This window comes from Opisthocomus hoazin, chromosome 16 (genome assembly GCF_030867145.1).
Source record: "Opisthocomus hoazin isolate bOpiHoa1 chromosome 16, bOpiHoa1.hap1, whole genome shotgun sequence".
Classification (NCBI taxonomy): domain Eukaryota; kingdom Metazoa; phylum Chordata; class Aves; order Opisthocomiformes; family Opisthocomidae; genus Opisthocomus; species Opisthocomus hoazin.
The window spans coordinates 13,474,621-13,490,410 of NC_134429.1; the positions used below are offsets into that span (position 1 = coordinate 13,474,621).

The window sequence follows — 15,790 nt, forward strand, 5'->3', positions numbered from 1 at the left end:
GAGTGTATAGGATCTGTGTGATGACCAAGGGGAATAAATATAACCTAGCTCTCCAATAATAAACTAGGCAGACTTCAGTCTTGGATGAGACCAAAGCTGATTGCTGCCTAGCATCACTTATAAACAGGTACCCCAAAAGCAGACACATTTGAGAAAGATATCTGTATGTTTCTGTCTGTGTAGGAGTAATTTTATTGCAGGCTTTTCTCCTCTGTGACTTCTGTAATCCTAGTCTGTAGATTCATGCACTGCTGCTTAGTGGAGATGGAAATGACACAGCTGGAAATGACACAGCTAGAGATGAGCTTCCCCCATCTGACTGGCATGCTAACTTCAAAGGTTAGCTTTGATTATTTAAATGCTAATAGAACTCAGCAAATTACCTGAAGTATAAACACACCTGGCTTCAGTCCTAGGGATCTAATTATGGAGCCTTTAATGTGAAAGAAATTGTTCTTGCTTTCTGAAAAGTGGCTTTTTAAAATGTTCACACAAAATGCCAGGTGATGGGATGGCACATTACCAGCTCAGCCTCTGTGGAATTGGAGCTCTTCGCTATTTATCTTCTGTAGGATTCTCTTCACAAGTGCTCACAGCTCAGTCTTCAACCTCCTCTGACCTCTGTTGTTTTATCTGCGAATAATTTTAGTGACCCACAGTTTGTGTTAGTGTAGCTGAGTTTGGAAACAGGCTGAGAATTTTCAGGAAACAAACTCCAGTAGTACCTACCCTTCGTAGGATTTTCAGTGTATGCAGTGTTGACATTTCTACATCAGGAAGCTTTTACGCCTATGAGAATGTGCCTACTCTTAGGGTTACTGAGAGCTAGGAGCAAGCTGTCAGACCCAGGATTATTAGGAAGGAGGTTGTAAGCTTCCCATTAGCACCAACTGTCACAAGATACTAGCTCTTCATTGTTTGACACCATAATGTCTGTGGGCTGTATGGATTAACCTTTCCACCATAGAGGTTGGACCTGGGCCAGCCCTGGGGCTAGCACACCTGAAGAGGGACTCTGTTTAAAGGAAGCTGGATGCTTCCTCTCAGATTCCTGGGAGTAAGTGTGTCTGCTTCTTCTTAGTGCAAGTAAGTTGTGTATTAGGGGGGGAAAAAGAAGTGAAAAATGTCTTCCTGACTGTATGAAGTGTGTTAAGTTAGAATAATGAGTCAGAAATCTCTTTGCTTGTGTTTGTGCAGGGTAGAGGTCTTTGTAAGATGGAAGCTGCAGCAAGGGAGAGTGTTATCTGTATGGCCTACTGAGAGTCCAGACCTCCAGGAAAATTTGCCTATGAATTACTGTGCCGTCTGTGGGACTCCATCTAGAAGAGCTATTTGCGCTGATCAGACTGCAGCATTAGTTTTGAAGATATGCATAGCCTGTCTATTGATATGCGAATTATGCTGAAAATTGATTTATTCTTTCATCCTCCATCCCTCACTTTAATTCTTCATCTGACTGGTGAAATGCTTAATTTTCTTGTTGCTTTGCTTAGGAAAGGCAACATGGAATATAATAAATTCATTGTATGGACTGTTCCATTGTTTGAGAGCTTGTGTTCAGGGGTGTCTATGTAAGTGATGAGACCATTCCTTGCTAGCAAGTGTCTGTTTAGAGTATTTTCACTGTTGCTGCTGCTTTGTTATCATGATTAACTTCAACAGAGCAACCAGCAAACAGCATAAGACCTAATAAAGACTGTTGACTGGAGAAGTCTTCAGGATATGTTTTGAATTTTCTGCTCAGCGTTTGTGTTGATAGCCTTGTAACTACTGTCTGAGGACAGAAAGGTTCTGGAGGATGGAATAGTCATAGACAGGTAGAATTAATAGTAATTTCTAAATTTCTGAAAGATTGCAAGAAAATAGAGAAATTGTTGGTAGCTTTTGGAAGGGGAGAGTATCTCCATTAACAAATCATTCTGTGCTTTCTGGTCTCTGATAGTCACCTTTTAGGTGTTGAAATGTGTTATTGAAAAGTGTTGTTGTTTGGGGCCAAGCTCTTTTCAGTAGTGCCCAGCAACAGGACAAGGGGCAATGGGCACAAACTGAAGCACAGGAAGTTCCGTCTGAACATGAGGAAGAACTTCTTCCCTCTGAGGGTGACAGAGCACTGGAACAGGGTGCCCAGGGAGGTTGTGGAGTCTCCTTCTCTTCAAGACCCACCTGGATAAGGTCCTCTACAGCCTACTGTAGGGTGACCCTGCTTCGGCAGTAGGGTTGGACTAGATGACCCACAGAGGTCCCTTCCAACCCCTACCATTCTTTGATTCTGTGAAATACATCTTTATGAAAGAAGAAAAAGCTTTTTCTAGTTTGGCTCCGAATAGCTCTCTAACAGGTCCTGGATTGCCTTCATTCTATGGGAGTTGTGGTTAGAGGGAGCAGGACAGCACCATAGAGGTTAAGTGATGGAGGCAAGCCGAGAAACTGGACCTCTAGCTGCTCTGTGCAAGGTGGCTTTCTTAATGAGAGCTGGACTGCCAGAGGCTCAGACAGAGCTCGTGTGCCTAGAGAGTTGCTGATGAACTTGCTTTGCATAGGTGTTTGTGCTCCATGTTGCAGTTTACATCCAGGGGTCTTGTTAGGAATAGACTTATTACCAGAGTATTTTCTTCCAGGAGTAACTGTCTTGTGGACAAGAAAACAGGAGGAGTACAACTGTGTAGCCTGTCTGTCCACTCCAGACAAAAGGCTGGAAGTATACAGCTGTGCATCCATTTGTGACTGTCAGGGTAGACGTTTGTGTGAGCAGCGCTGCTGCTTTCCGTGGAGCTGCTTGTGGAGTTCAGCTCTCATCAGCGTCAGGATAGCACAGTCGTGGTCCTGACAAACCAGCCTTCGTACAGATTTCCTGTGGCTCAGGATATTTGCCAAGTAGCTGTTCTCTGATTTGTTCATAGTTAGGTTTAGTGAATACTTTGTTTGCTTAAAAAAAAAATAGAATTGGTCAGATACAATTTTTGTGTAATCTGACTTTACTTTTTTGTTGGTAAAATGCTTTGGGCTATTTGGACCTGCCTGTGGAGGAGTAGGGTGCCCTTGAACTTTCTTCAGAGAAGGGTAACTTTTTTGGGGGGGGACAATTGTTTTCCTCTGTCAGTGGCAGATCCAAATGCAGAGTAACAGCTTTCTACTGATGTCAACCAAGACAACTACCCTTTTAGTTCAAATTGTGATGGTCAAAGACTTAGGGCTTTTTGTGTCCTGGTTTCTGATGACTTTTGTGAAGATGGCTATGTCAGTCTTGTTCCTGTTATGTTTTACATTTAGATAGCAATATCTTAACTTCAGAAAGGTTCTTTTGGTAAAAAGCAGGGCTTGTTTGATTGTGTCTCTTTTTTTTTTTTTTTTTTTTTGAGCAGCTTTAAAGTCCTTTTTACCAGAAAGCAATGCTCTGAAATGCTTCTGAATTCTAGTGCATTGTGTCTAACTGCAAACCGGAGCACTGTTTCAGTTTCAGGAATGATATGTGAAAGAATCACAGCAAAGGCTTGAAGCAAATTCACCAAGTTATGGAAAACAGTTTATTATCTGTGACATAATGGGACTTAGCTATACATTTGGTACGCAAGCAGTACAAATGTTTTTTGTAATTAAATGTCAGATAGGTGTTCACAAATTATTCCTCTGATACAAACAGGCAGTACAGCAATGGTGTGTTCTATTCGCCAAGTAATTTGGGGGGGAGGTGGGGTGCGATTTGCTCAGTACGTCGTGTAGTAGATGGATTGGTGCAGGCAATGTGGATAAGGGCTGAATATCTTGCTGAAAGGCAACAGGTCCCTTGAAACCTCCAGGTCAGTCCTGTCAAGAAAGAAAGAGAAGTGAACAGGATTTCACACATGGAAATTAACTGATTTCTTGCTGTTCTAGGGCCAGGTTCAGCTCCACTGTTCTGCTCGGAGTTTCTTTGGATTGACACAAGCAAGTGAAAACCTCTCTGATCTGGCTTCTGTGACAAGATGAAATGGATACAGCTGACTTGGAGACAGGAGAGGAGTGAAAGCAGGTAAAGCACAGATGTGGCATTTACAGGTTTTAAGTGTACATCTGATGACAGTGAATTCTGGGGAGGGTAAAATTAGTAAACTGTATTTGTGATGGGAGGGTAAAAGCTACTTTAAGACACAATTTCCTTAAATCTGCTCTTCTGCATGCTTATGCATGTTATAGATGAACACACAGACCATCTGCCTCTGGCTTTCTCTTACCATAGTAACCAGTTAGCATCCCAGTCCACTCAGTGACCCAATTCTGTCCAACTTGACACCAAAACAGCCCCTGGAGAGGCCCTTTTTGCGTCTGCCTCGGTATCTATGAGGTAGACTTAGCAGGTCACTGAAGAACCTCTGGACAGCACTATCCGCCATGGACATGCTCTCAGGCTGGTCCCTGGTGTTTTGGGTCCACTGGAATTCAACGTCTTGCTGATCAAAGGCGTCTGTTGGGACTATGGCATCTTGCTCATGGTCCCTCTCTTCTGAGACCAGGGGATGCTCCAGGTCCGCATCGAACAGTTTGGACAGACTCTGGAAAAAAAGGGAAAAGTGTAGATGGTTGAGAGGGAGGGGTTCTGGGAACTGTCATTATTTGCATATAAGCCATGCTCGCTACGAAGTTTGGAGAAACTTGTTTTGAACATTTATCAAAAGATGAAAGTACTGAAGTGATTTCTGAAGCTGATGATGATTATCTTTTAGTTTTTTCTGGTTCACCAAGCTGCTCTGAGCTAACACTGTATGTCTTCTCAAAATGCTCTAAGGCTTTATACTGTTACTGTTACTGTGTTCTGACAAACTGCCAGTTCAGCCTTTCCAAATTCCAAAAAATGATGAAAGAGGCTTGGTCAAGAGTGAATAAGTAACAAGAAAAAATGGTTGATGTCTTGGAACAATAAGAGAAGCAATGCAATGACAGGAGATGTGCTGAAATTTGAGCGATAAGGATTATATATTTATTTACAGATTGGGAGGTTACTTCTTATTTGGGAATCCCTAGTTAGGTGGCTGAAATGCATTTTCTTAATGACTTGGAATTCCTGTGCACACAAATACATACACACACTCTTTCCCTTTTTCTCATGTTCTACCTCTGGGACTCGAAAGCAGGGACATTACTGCACTACTGAGCTGAGAAGGAGATCATGCAAGTACAACCCGCTAATTCCTTTTTCAGCTTAAACCAGGGGCTTCAGGGAGAACCATGCAGGTGACTGTTCTAAGGGTCTAGATAGCAGTCCTTCCAGAAAAATTCCTGTCACTAAAAGCTTACTGCTTTACTCAGTCCCAGGATGACCCTAAATCTTCAATCCCCAAATTGACCCCTCAGGAAAAAATGTTTTCCTTTCAGTTGCCTCATGATCAGAATTTTAAATCCAGTAATCGATTACTTTGGTTTCCCTCCATTTAATAACTCTGTGTCTGCTCATCTCAGGGCCCGTGCTGTCACGATCTCTTTCGAGTGTTTCCTACTGCTTTAGCCAGGGTTGGAAGAAATGGGGCTAATCTGAACTAAGTCCTAAAGAAGCATCAGCATCTTTCAGTTCTGTTGAGGAACCAGTCACTTACCTGTAAGCTGGAAAAGGGCCTGGCCCTTGCCTGGTTTTGACTGGCAATAAGCAGCAGAAGGAATCCAGGGCAAAAAAGAAGTTTCAGGTTCATTTTCGTGTTTTGATGTCTCTGATTCCTCCTCCCCTTGAGTCTCTCCCGTTCAGTGTTGCTCTCTGTGTCTAGCTACCAGCCTTTATATCTTCCTCCAACCCCTCCCAAGTCTACCTTTTGAGTTCCTGCCAGTGCAAGGATTGGTTTGAGGTTCTAATCTGTTTTCATTCTCCCAGGAGGAGGAGGGAGGAAATAGTTCTCTTTTCTGATGGTGAATAAAAGGAGCATTTTACACTTGGGCAGTGCAGTATCATTCTGTTGCTGTGAATCTGAAGGTCCCTGCAGCCTGCTGTCTTGGTGCCACTTACATATGTCAATTTGCTTAGCTCAGTGTTCCTTAGGTTGACTGCTAAATCTTTCCTTTCCATCCAGAGAAAAATAATTGTGAGAGAAGTATAAAGTGAGACAGGAAGCAAATTATATCCACTCCACATTCACTTGGCTCCTTTGTTACTGTGAAGCACCAAATCGGAGGGATTGGGGGTCTCACAAAACACGCTATGTAAAAGCAAACTGTTATTACCTAACATAATAATATGGCCTTAGTAACCTGTGAGACGAAAGAGTGTGATTTGGGGAAGGGAAATCCAAGTCCTAAAAATATGACAAATTGTGTTAGTTACTGGCCTGAGTGACAGGGATCGTGACTGAAACCAGGCTGACATGCACAGAAAGCTTCTACGTGTCTTAAGCTGAGGAGGAAATTCCTCTTCTCCCATTGATCAAGATAAAACACTTACTCTGTGTTCTTTCTCAGTTTATCATACGTGACTTGTATTAAATCTGAAATTAGTCTGAAAGGAAGCACAGCCCCAGGTTCTTTCTTACCACATGTACAGTTACAGTGACATTAAAAAGCTGCAGGATCAGAATGTGTTTGGTGTAGTCTCTCTCTCTTTTTTTGGACGAATTGAAGCACCAGCTTCAAACAAAATGAATTCTATGAAGTGTTAGGGGGAGCAGAAGAAACCGAATCAGTTCTTAGCCGGGGTCTTGAGTATATTTAAATCATTGCTGTTGGCCAGACCTCCCTCTACTGTAAAAGCACCTGGGACATGTGTGGGTGCCCTGATGAACTCATATGTAGATAACTGATTCTCCAAACCCCACGTCTGTTCAAAGGAGTGGTTTTTTTTTACTGGGTTCCATACCAAGAAATGACCATTTTTCTGTTTTAGGGGCAGTGGGGAAGAGCAGCAATAAAATCTGTTAAGCTGCATGTTTTGTAGGGGCTTGAAATTTGGCCCCACCAACAAATTGATATGTTCTTGAGCATGCAATAATACATCTTGATCTTTCACTGCCTTTTTGCACATGTGATGCAGAAAGTTAAAGGCCATTAAGCTGAATCTGTATGGAGGAAATTAAAATGAAGGATCATCTGGCACTTTTCAACTGATCTTTGAGGTTAAGAGTCTTGTTGGTACTGAAAGCTTGGAAAAAATAATTCTGTAGTGTGCCAGCGGGTTTAACATTTTCAGCATTTTTTCATCTGCAGAGCAGTTTAAGACATAATTGTTAGGTGTCTCTAGAAATGGGTATTCTAAAGAGAGAGCTTATGAACACCCCTCTGTGACAGAAAGGGAGGTTTGATGTTATTACATTGTTTGGATTTTTTTGTTGTTGATGTTGATTAATACCACGTTTGATCTGAATCTTACTAGAAAATTAAATTGTTGTTTCAGAGGTGTGAGGTGTGTGCTTTGCAGTGGAACAAGACAGTAAAAGAAGGTCAGGGCAGTTTCAGGCTCATTTTTTCTCCTCTGAAAAAGCCTAGGGTTGTTTTGTTGGTTTGATTGGCTTGTCACAAGTCTGCATGTATGTGGGTAGTAAATCTTCTTGACCTCAAGGTCTTTGAACTTTTCTTGTTTGAGCTCAGGACTTGTTTTGGGGACTTCTGAATTGTCTCTCTGGTAACTGTTGGAAATATATCCATTAGCACAGTCCTGATCTATGACTATGTTGGTAAAATCAGAATAATTAAGGTTGGAAAGGACTTCTGAAGGTCTGTGGTACAATCTTGTGCTGAAAGGAGAGCCACCTGAGATCAAACTGCTCAGTGCCTTATCAGGTTGCGTTTTGAAGATCTTAAATTATTTCCTAATGTCTAGTTGGAATTTTCCTTGTTGCAACTCATGTCATTGCCTCTCATCCTAATGCTGTGCAGCTGGATACCATCCATAAGGAGAACAAAAGCATGGTCCATCTCCCAAAACAATGACACTCAATGTGAATGCATTTCACAGCACTGCATAATCTAGACAATGAGGACAGCTTCATTCTGTCTAATCAACAGCTGGGTACAAATCAGGTTTAGGGCGGTGGAAAGAAGTAGTTAGAAACAGGAAAACATCCAGCACAAGTCTCTGCTTTAAATTCTGGATCTCCTCAGGGGTCAGAGTAGCATTGAAACTCAGTGTCTGAATATTCACAGCAATTTCAAAAATTGTCACTGGGATGGTATAGTTAAGACAGAGACTTCAGTAACAAACTTCAGGCTATAAGAAGGGAGGAACCCCTGAGGACACTAGAAAATATCTGTGAGACAGAAAATAGCTTTGTGCCCATTTCTGAAGTGAGTTGAGTGTGCATTTGTATGGCAAATCCTCCATATGGGCTGGAAGGAAGTATCTAGAAGGCAGCAGGGTGGCAGGCATTGCTGATCTCCAACAGTAAATTGTTTCCTAGCTTACTGGGATATTTCTCCTGTACATTAAAAGAGTAGGGTTAGGGCATACTGCTCCTCTGGGGATATATCTGCCTCATCTCTGCAGGCTGCTGAGAGGAAGCCAAGCTCTGAAAGTGATGGCATGTGTCATGCTTAGATAGGTACCGTTAGAGCACTGCTGCAGTAACTCATTATCCTCCTCTTTCCCAGCTCAGTGACCCCTTTCAGCCTCCCCCTCCTTCCCAGTTGCTCAGGCCAGCATTTCCTGGCTCACTGCAGCTGGCTGAAAGGGCAGTGATGTGTTTGTAGCGCTTTCGTCAAAGTGGGATCACCAAGTCCTTGATGGAAGCTGGCACCAGGGGCCCTTCATTATGAGACATTAACATTTAGCTGTGGTATCCAAGCATTTGCCTGTCTGTTCCCCTCCCTTGCCCTCTCCCAAGTGGTCTAGAGCTGAGCTGAGGCAGGGTTCAGTGTACAGCATCATCATGAGCCCAGGCTTGGCTACTAATTATCCAGCTGCAGGTGCTTTGCTTGCTCTTCTGGCACTTCACTGCCTTCGCCTTCAGTGACAGCAAGGCCCTGTTGCTGGACGGGGCTCCAAGGAATCTGCAGCAGCAGTTCTCACTACAGAAAAGGGACCGGGCACAGAGACTGCTGAGCACGCTTACCTGGTGTAAAGCTGGAAGGTATCCACTGGGTCCGCACCAGCACAACCCAGAGGAGAATTTGGTCCCTACCTCAGGGACGGCTGGGGCTGTGTGCTGGGGAGAACTCTCATCTCCTAGTGCCTGTGGTAGCCCATCTGTGGGGAACAAACCAAGCCTTTGCTGTTGGGTGACTTGGAAGTGACTTTCCTGGCGGGCTGGTCATCCCACAGTGGCCCACGGCACACGTTTCTTCTCTCCTCCTGTGGGACTGGAAATGCCAGTAAGAGGATAGATCCAGTGCTGTGACCGCTATTCTCTGGGGGCTCGAGTATGCATTTTGCCTTTGCCTGATCTGTCCTGCTCTCACCAGTGCTCCCTGATCTCTTCGATAGGGGTGAAGAGGGGATATTTTCCTCTGTAGCCCTTTGGGACAAGGAGGGCAGCAGGCTGGCATTTAGTAGCAGGTTGTAGGTGGTTCTGGAGCATTGGGTTTTGATGGCAAAATTTTAATATTAGGTGTGTCAGGCACATTTATCACATTCTGCTGATGCTAATGAAGCCGAGCAGGGAAGAAGTGGTGAGGGAGGGGATGAAACAGCTGGAGACTGTGCTCCGTGTGAGGCAAATGGCTGCCTGTGTAGGCTCTGTGGCTCACTGTTGTTTGCTGGGAGAGGAGCTGGGCCCAGTCCTGATGTCTGCTGCAGCAGGGGTGGAAACAAAGAAGCCACATGGGACTTCTGTATCTGTCCTGTAGCAGCCAAGATCAGTCTGACTTCTCTCCTTGTCCCCCAGTGTTGGCACTTGGATGGCATTAGGGAGAGTGGTGCAACATCCGCTGATTCATTGGTGGGTGTTCCTGTCCCCCTTTCAGTGATCCGTCTCCCAAAGGAGCTTTTTCTTCATGCATGAGGGCATTTTTAGGTTCAGGGGTCCTGCTATGTGGTTTGATGCTAAAGATACCTGACTTTGCTCTGTGCTAGTCTTGTTGATGTTTATAACAATTTTGCTGTAAATTCTTTTGACATCTAGAGGCAAGCTGCTTTTCCCGAGGTGCTTCAAGCACACAGAGTCCTACTGCCTGTGGTTCAGCACTCTTCAGCAGATGGTATCTTCAGCTCTCAAAGGAAAAAGTAGAGAGGGAATGGATCAAATTATAGATGTGAATAATAGTTGTAGAGCCATGTAAAGCAGCCAAAATGTGAAAACTGCTGGAGAGCTAGTATGAAAAACACAGAAAATTTTTACAGGCTGTAGTACTGGAGAAAGAATATTCTCAGATTAATCATGGCAGGATGGTGGGAAGAAAGGAGTGGGTTTGTATTAGACAAATGTGAGAAGCAAGCAGTGAATGAAAGCTAGGCAAACGTTGTAGGATCAACTAAAACAAAATTGGTAGTAACTAGTAAAAAGGACCCTGAAACAAATGGGAAACAAGATGAGGTGTTTGGAGCAATGGCACAAGACTTCTAGTCGGTGCCCGGTGAGAGGCAGAGGCTTCAATAAGTACTCGTGTTCAATAAATCCTCACCTGAAATTGTGTTTTTGGCTAAGCTTCCTCTCTAGCAAGATGAACAGCATCTTGCTGTCCATTCTTTTTGGAAAGGTGGGAATGTCTGCACAGGCAAGTTGTAGGTATTCACACTGCAACTGAAAACATGGATTAGCTGTGCATGGTCTTAAACCATGTAGGTCTTTTCCAGTCCTGTGACAGCTAGTCTTGCTTCCGCTTGCCCTTTAAGTTGGTCCTTAGAAATTCTTAGGCTGATCTTGCACTAAACTGTTCAGAATCAGTCTTTCATTCTTTGTATTGTGTTAGATACCATTGGTATTTGAACTGATGTCTAATTGGTCTGCATATTATTGCCTTACCGTAGAAAGACTGGACTTTCATTGGGAGCTAGGTGAGACCTCAGTTGGTAAAGTTTGTATAGCAAAGCATGCAGCTAATTAGCAGTTGAAAGCAGAAAGACTGCTACGTTACCCTGCAATTCATAACCTCTGACAGGAGGAAGGAAGAGAACCATTCCTGGGCAGCATGGAGATTGCATATCCCCAATTGTTTCGAGCCGACAGATTTCCCCAGCAAAACTAGAAGGTCATTCCTGTGAGATCCCACCTAGTCTCTTCGGGTTGCCTTTGTTGTTAATGGGGTGTGTGGTGACCTCTTCTGGTGAATAGAGACGATACCGCCAAGGTCGGTTAGAAGCAGTTCGGGTTTAAAAAAAAAAGAAAACGGATCAGACACTGTGAGAAGTTTTGATAAAATGACCACTTCAATCTTTGATTCAAGAACGTGGTATGTACAGTACCAGAAGGGGCTGGGTGGCTGTTTTGCAGGCTTTAGACTCTGGTAGCGGTGTAAGAATGTATGAGTGGTTGTATCTTGGGAAGGCACGTGGTAGACGTGTGATACATGAACGAGTATGCATCATATTTAAAAGTTTGTGTGTATGGCACAGTGTCAGATGTTCTGGTGGGTGGCTAAGTTTGGATCCGCCACTAGGTGTGTTGATCTGGATTCTTATAATGGATTTTGCAGAGTGTAAGTTTCTGTAAGAAGAGATCGGTGTGGGGAAGACATTTCTTAAACGCTTTGTCTGGGGTAACGTTTGCCAGGTTTTTCTTTCTGTGCTTTTCTAGCACATCCTGGAATAGCTCGGAGCAGTGGCAACAGTGCCCATTGATCTGTAAGGTTTGCTGGCCAAGAAGCCAAATAAAGGGGCAAGAGGTTACTCTGTCCCATTGTGCTATTTATTGCTGCATGCCGTTTGTCAGGATAGAGCATGCAGAAGGAGAAGCCATTTCTAGAAATGGCTGAACAGCTTCAGGAATGAAATGGCACCTACCCTAGAAGCTGCTGTGGTTGTTTACTTCCACTCTCCCTCCCCTGACGGACTGGTGATGAAGTTATTCTTAGGTTCACTAACTAAAAATGTACCCATTACATAAAGCCTGGCCTCCACTAAACACTCTGTAGATTGTCTTCAGTCTGTGGGAGAGTGGCACTGTGCGTAACCTTAGTTTTGTATTCCCAGAGCAGGATCCCAGTTGTCCGTTGGTTTGGACACATCTTAGACTTGCGGACTTTCCTTGAGTAGAGAGACTTGTGTAGGTAGGTCCCTGCTTTTTGAGAACAAAAAGATAAACTATCCTGATTTTTGTTTGGCAGAGAATTCATGTGTGTATTATTCTTCCTCCTGCTTACACTTAGTCCTCTTCATGGATGCTTCATCATCAATTCAGCCACAACTGGATACTTGCATGTGCCCATGTTGCTCACTAGGATTACAAGACAAATCCTTCATGTCACAGTGTGGCAAGGAGTTCATTGTGCCGGGGAGACCATCCTGGAAGTCCACAGTGGACGCACATTAGGCTACGTGTGAGCAGGAAGAGAGCCCCTTCCTGCCTCAAGTGGGTGAGCCATGGTGGGAGGAATGCAGCTTCATCCAGAGCTTAGCTAAGCTGCTCTTTCTTAGTAACTCAAGTGTAGCTATGGTGACTCTTATCACCCACTGTTCTTGATTTGACAACCTTTCTTTGTTTTCCCAGAAAATACTCACTGTGTTCGCCAAGCTTCTGGAAATAGCTACATCCTTTTCAGGTGGAGGATGGCATGGCCGTGGGCCGGAGGGGCAGGATATTTTAGCTGTCGCTTGTCAGCACAGCGAGATGGGCGAGTAGCGTTTCAAAAACTAACACTTCTAAAGCTACGATAAGGTGCTCAGGCTACAGGACTGGAGCCTGTGTTCGTGCTTGAGATAAAGTCCACTGTCAGCACCACGTTCACACCTCCCCTGTCACATTAGGCACCCCGTGGTCCTGCCTTTCCTGCTAGTCACTTGTTACAAAGCCTCAGCACAGGGGTATCAGGCCCTGTGCCTTTGTCTACAGAGTCCCCAGGGGCTGCATTGCTCCATGTGCCCTTGTGGTGACATTGAGGTGGCAAGAGAAAATATTGTGGATTGGAATAGATTTGTCACCAAGGGTTGTCACCCTGAACTTTCTTTGGACTCGGCCACTTCCCCTTGGGATGCGCTGTCTAGCCATTGCTGTCTGGAGATAAGAAATACTGGACTAGCTATATGTCAGGGCTTGTGGTGTGAGTTATGGGATGTGCAGTAGTGGTGCTACTTCCTCACGTGAATGCAAGCGCCAAATGTACTGTCTGAAGTGACAGAGATTGGGGGAAGTCAGTTAAATCTGCCTGTGGGTGCTGAGGAAAGCAATGATTTCACTCCAAGTTACTTACAGTCCCTCTATCTCTGTAAAAGTTAATTTCGAGTCAAATGTTTAGTGGCCATGGCCTGGACAGAGTTATTCTGGAATGATAGGATTTTGTTTAATTAATTTACAGGGGCAAAAGACAGTTGTGTTAAGTAACTGAAAGCTGCTAGAAAGCTGAAACCCTAGGGGCTGTGCCACTGGGTAAAAGAATAATTCCTCTAACCAAAATAGCTTAATCACTGCGAAAACAATGTTTGAACCTAGCTTCAGGATGAGAACAATATGGAGTTCAAAGGTTTCCTACTACATAGATGGTGTCAACTTCAGCTCACAAAAGAGTGCTGCTTGTAAAGGCAAGTTGTATCATACCCACACTTCCAATGGGCTTATGGTTGGGGAAATGAGTGGGATTTTGTCAGCAAGCTGAAGAGGTCCTGTGTTCCCTAAGTGATTAGAAAGTTAAGGTTACTACTTAAGTTGATATCACCATCAACCAGATTGAGAATCCATAAGACTGGTTGCCGTTGATCAGGGGGATGGATACAGCTTCGGTTCTCTCTCCCTCTAGGTGTTTCAGTCCAGATCTTGAAAGTTTCTCAACCTAGATGGGGCTAAATTCTTTACTTTCCTAAATGATACAGCTGTATTGATGTAGGGAAGGTTTTGGCCATTTGAGAAAAAAAAAAAGAAAATTGGCTTACAGCTTCATGTATGCAAGTCAGCAAATGGCATTTTTACACACGGTTTGCACTCAGTGGAGTGGTCAGACTTGAGTAGCAGCTGCACATGGAGGGGTTGTGTAGTATGTCTGTGCATGCCTGATAGGCTGTAGGAAATGTTGGACTCGTGTTTCTGTCAGTGATTTAGCTCCGTGGCCTGTTTAAAAGGGGGCCATAGGTGCCACCTTTAAGCCTGAACTTAACACCCTGGTTACATTGCTGTGGCCCATTGCAGCGAGTAGGAGGTCCAAGAGTAAGTTTGATCTGTGTCTGTCTGAACTTCCTGATCTGAGAGCAATTTCATCTGTGTATCCACTCACTCTTTTCCCCAAGACCTGTCTCTGGAAGCTGGGTGGGAAAGCTATGCAATAGTGAACAGTAGTGGCCAGGGAGGGTAAGAATACAGCCACGTGGTCCGAGTTGGACATATTACCAGTCCTGTTTAGAGGAAAGTAGCGTGCTTTCTGAAACGTGGGAGGACCCTCTAAAGAGTCTTCATTTGAGCACTCAAACCCCATGTTTGAAGAAACCCATCTTGTGAACAGGTGTCTATGCTGTAAACCCTTAACTCTGGCTCCTCATTGCACTGTTGATAGATGCCACAAAAGTTCAGAGGCAGAGAGTGCTTTTAGCTTCCCTTGCCCACTGGAGATTCTTCACATAACTTCTGCGTTGTTTGACCAAGAGGATTTGTTTTACCATGTCACCTCCCTGAGGATAACAGCACATTTTTTGCCTAGTGTTGAAGTGTGAAGACCATTGTGAGCCATGACGACATATCTTGGGCCAGAGCAGATCAGGAAATGACCAAGAAGGCCTAAAATACTGGCCATGGGAAGAATGAATGGAGGGGAGAAGGGATATGATACAGCAACATTCTTTAGCCCTGATAGGTCAGATGCACCTGACAAGTGTAATAGGACCAGGACATCTTTGACACTTTAGCACATGATGATATTTTAGTGCAGAGAGATGGCTTGTAAGAGGTAGAAGTGAACTAGGGGGCAAATCCACTAGATGACATGCTAATAAATCAGAGCTGCCCTTAGGCAATAAGGAGTAAAGGGGATATGGGCCTGAACATCTAGACTGCTCCGAATCTGACCTTTCCTCAACTCTAGGAGGCTTAAAAGGAGTTCTGGTTCCCAGTCTCTAACCACAGCTAGAACAGTAATTCTCTCCAGACACATCAAAACTACCAAGGAGGGAAGATACATATGTATGCTGCTTTAGAGAGGTGGAAGGAAAGGAAGGTGGTAACAGAAGAAAACAAGCACACTTAATTGTCTAGAAATTTTTTTTTTTTCAAAAAGAAATCATAAGTATCGGTTCATAAACTGAATAGTTTCAACTGTTCTTGAACTGATGTAAACCAGAAGGGGATTAGTCAGTTTAAAAAAAAAAAAAAAGGGGGGGGGGGGAGTTTTGTAGGGTAAATTGTCTCTGAGGTCTTGCTCAGTGGGTTACAAAGCCAAGGGCTTGTATTGGTCCAAGGCTCCAACACCTGTGGGCCTTATCACTGAAGTCAGAGCCAAGACAAACCTTCAGGCTGGGTCATGTCAGTCTCATTTTTCCCACAGCACGGGAGGCCTTCATTAAAGTCCAAACAGGCCTGACTTGCAGACAGATCTCATGCTGTCTTGCTGCTGATTTTGCAAATAATCTGCTCTCCAAATTGCTATAGCACATTTCTCTCTCTCTGTAGTTCTCTCTCCTTGTTTACTTGTGTCAAGTGTTGAGAGCAGGATGACTTTTAGCTAAGACTTAGCTGCCTTTGGGTCTCTTTTATTCTGTAATTGTATGGGACACAGGGTTGGCCAGTGATTAAGGTATTGCTTTGGGAAGTGGAAATGTGCATCATTTTCA

The 15,790-nt window shown here is 44.0% G+C and overlaps 2 protein-coding genes across 6 annotated transcripts in view; one reads left to right on the forward strand and one right to left on the reverse strand.

Moving 5' to 3' along the window:
• The window catches only part of CLCN6 (chloride voltage-gated channel 6), a 69,758-nt gene that overhangs the window by 37,099 nt on the left and 16,869 nt on the right, over window positions 1-15,790 (forward strand). For all 5 annotated transcript variants that reach the window (XR_012765700.1, XR_012765702.1, XR_012765703.1 and 2 more), the window contains exon 24: window positions 3,874-4,009. The gene's annotated coding sequence lies outside the window, so the exon portion shown is untranslated. The remainder of the gene's footprint in view (window positions 1-3,873; window positions 4,010-15,790) is intronic.
• Window positions 4,224-5,660, reverse strand: LOC104332652 (C-type natriuretic peptide 1). The gene is made up of 2 exons (XM_009938073.2): window positions 5,568-5,660; window positions 4,224-4,529 (listed from the first exon to the last, which is right to left on the reverse strand). Exons 1-2 carry the CDS (start codon window positions 5,658-5,660, stop codon window positions 4,224-4,226), a joined length of 399 nt encoding a protein of 132 aa, XP_009936375.2.

Coding starts and splice junctions, on each gene's coding strand:
- LOC104332652 (XM_009938073.2), bottom strand. CDS start 5,660: ATGAACCTGAAACTTCTTTTTTGCCCTGGATTCCTTCTGCTGCTTATT. Junction 4,530..5,567: donor GGCCCTTTTCCAGCTTACAG/GTAAGTGACTGG, acceptor CTTTTTTTCCAG/AGTCTGTCCAAACTGTTCGA.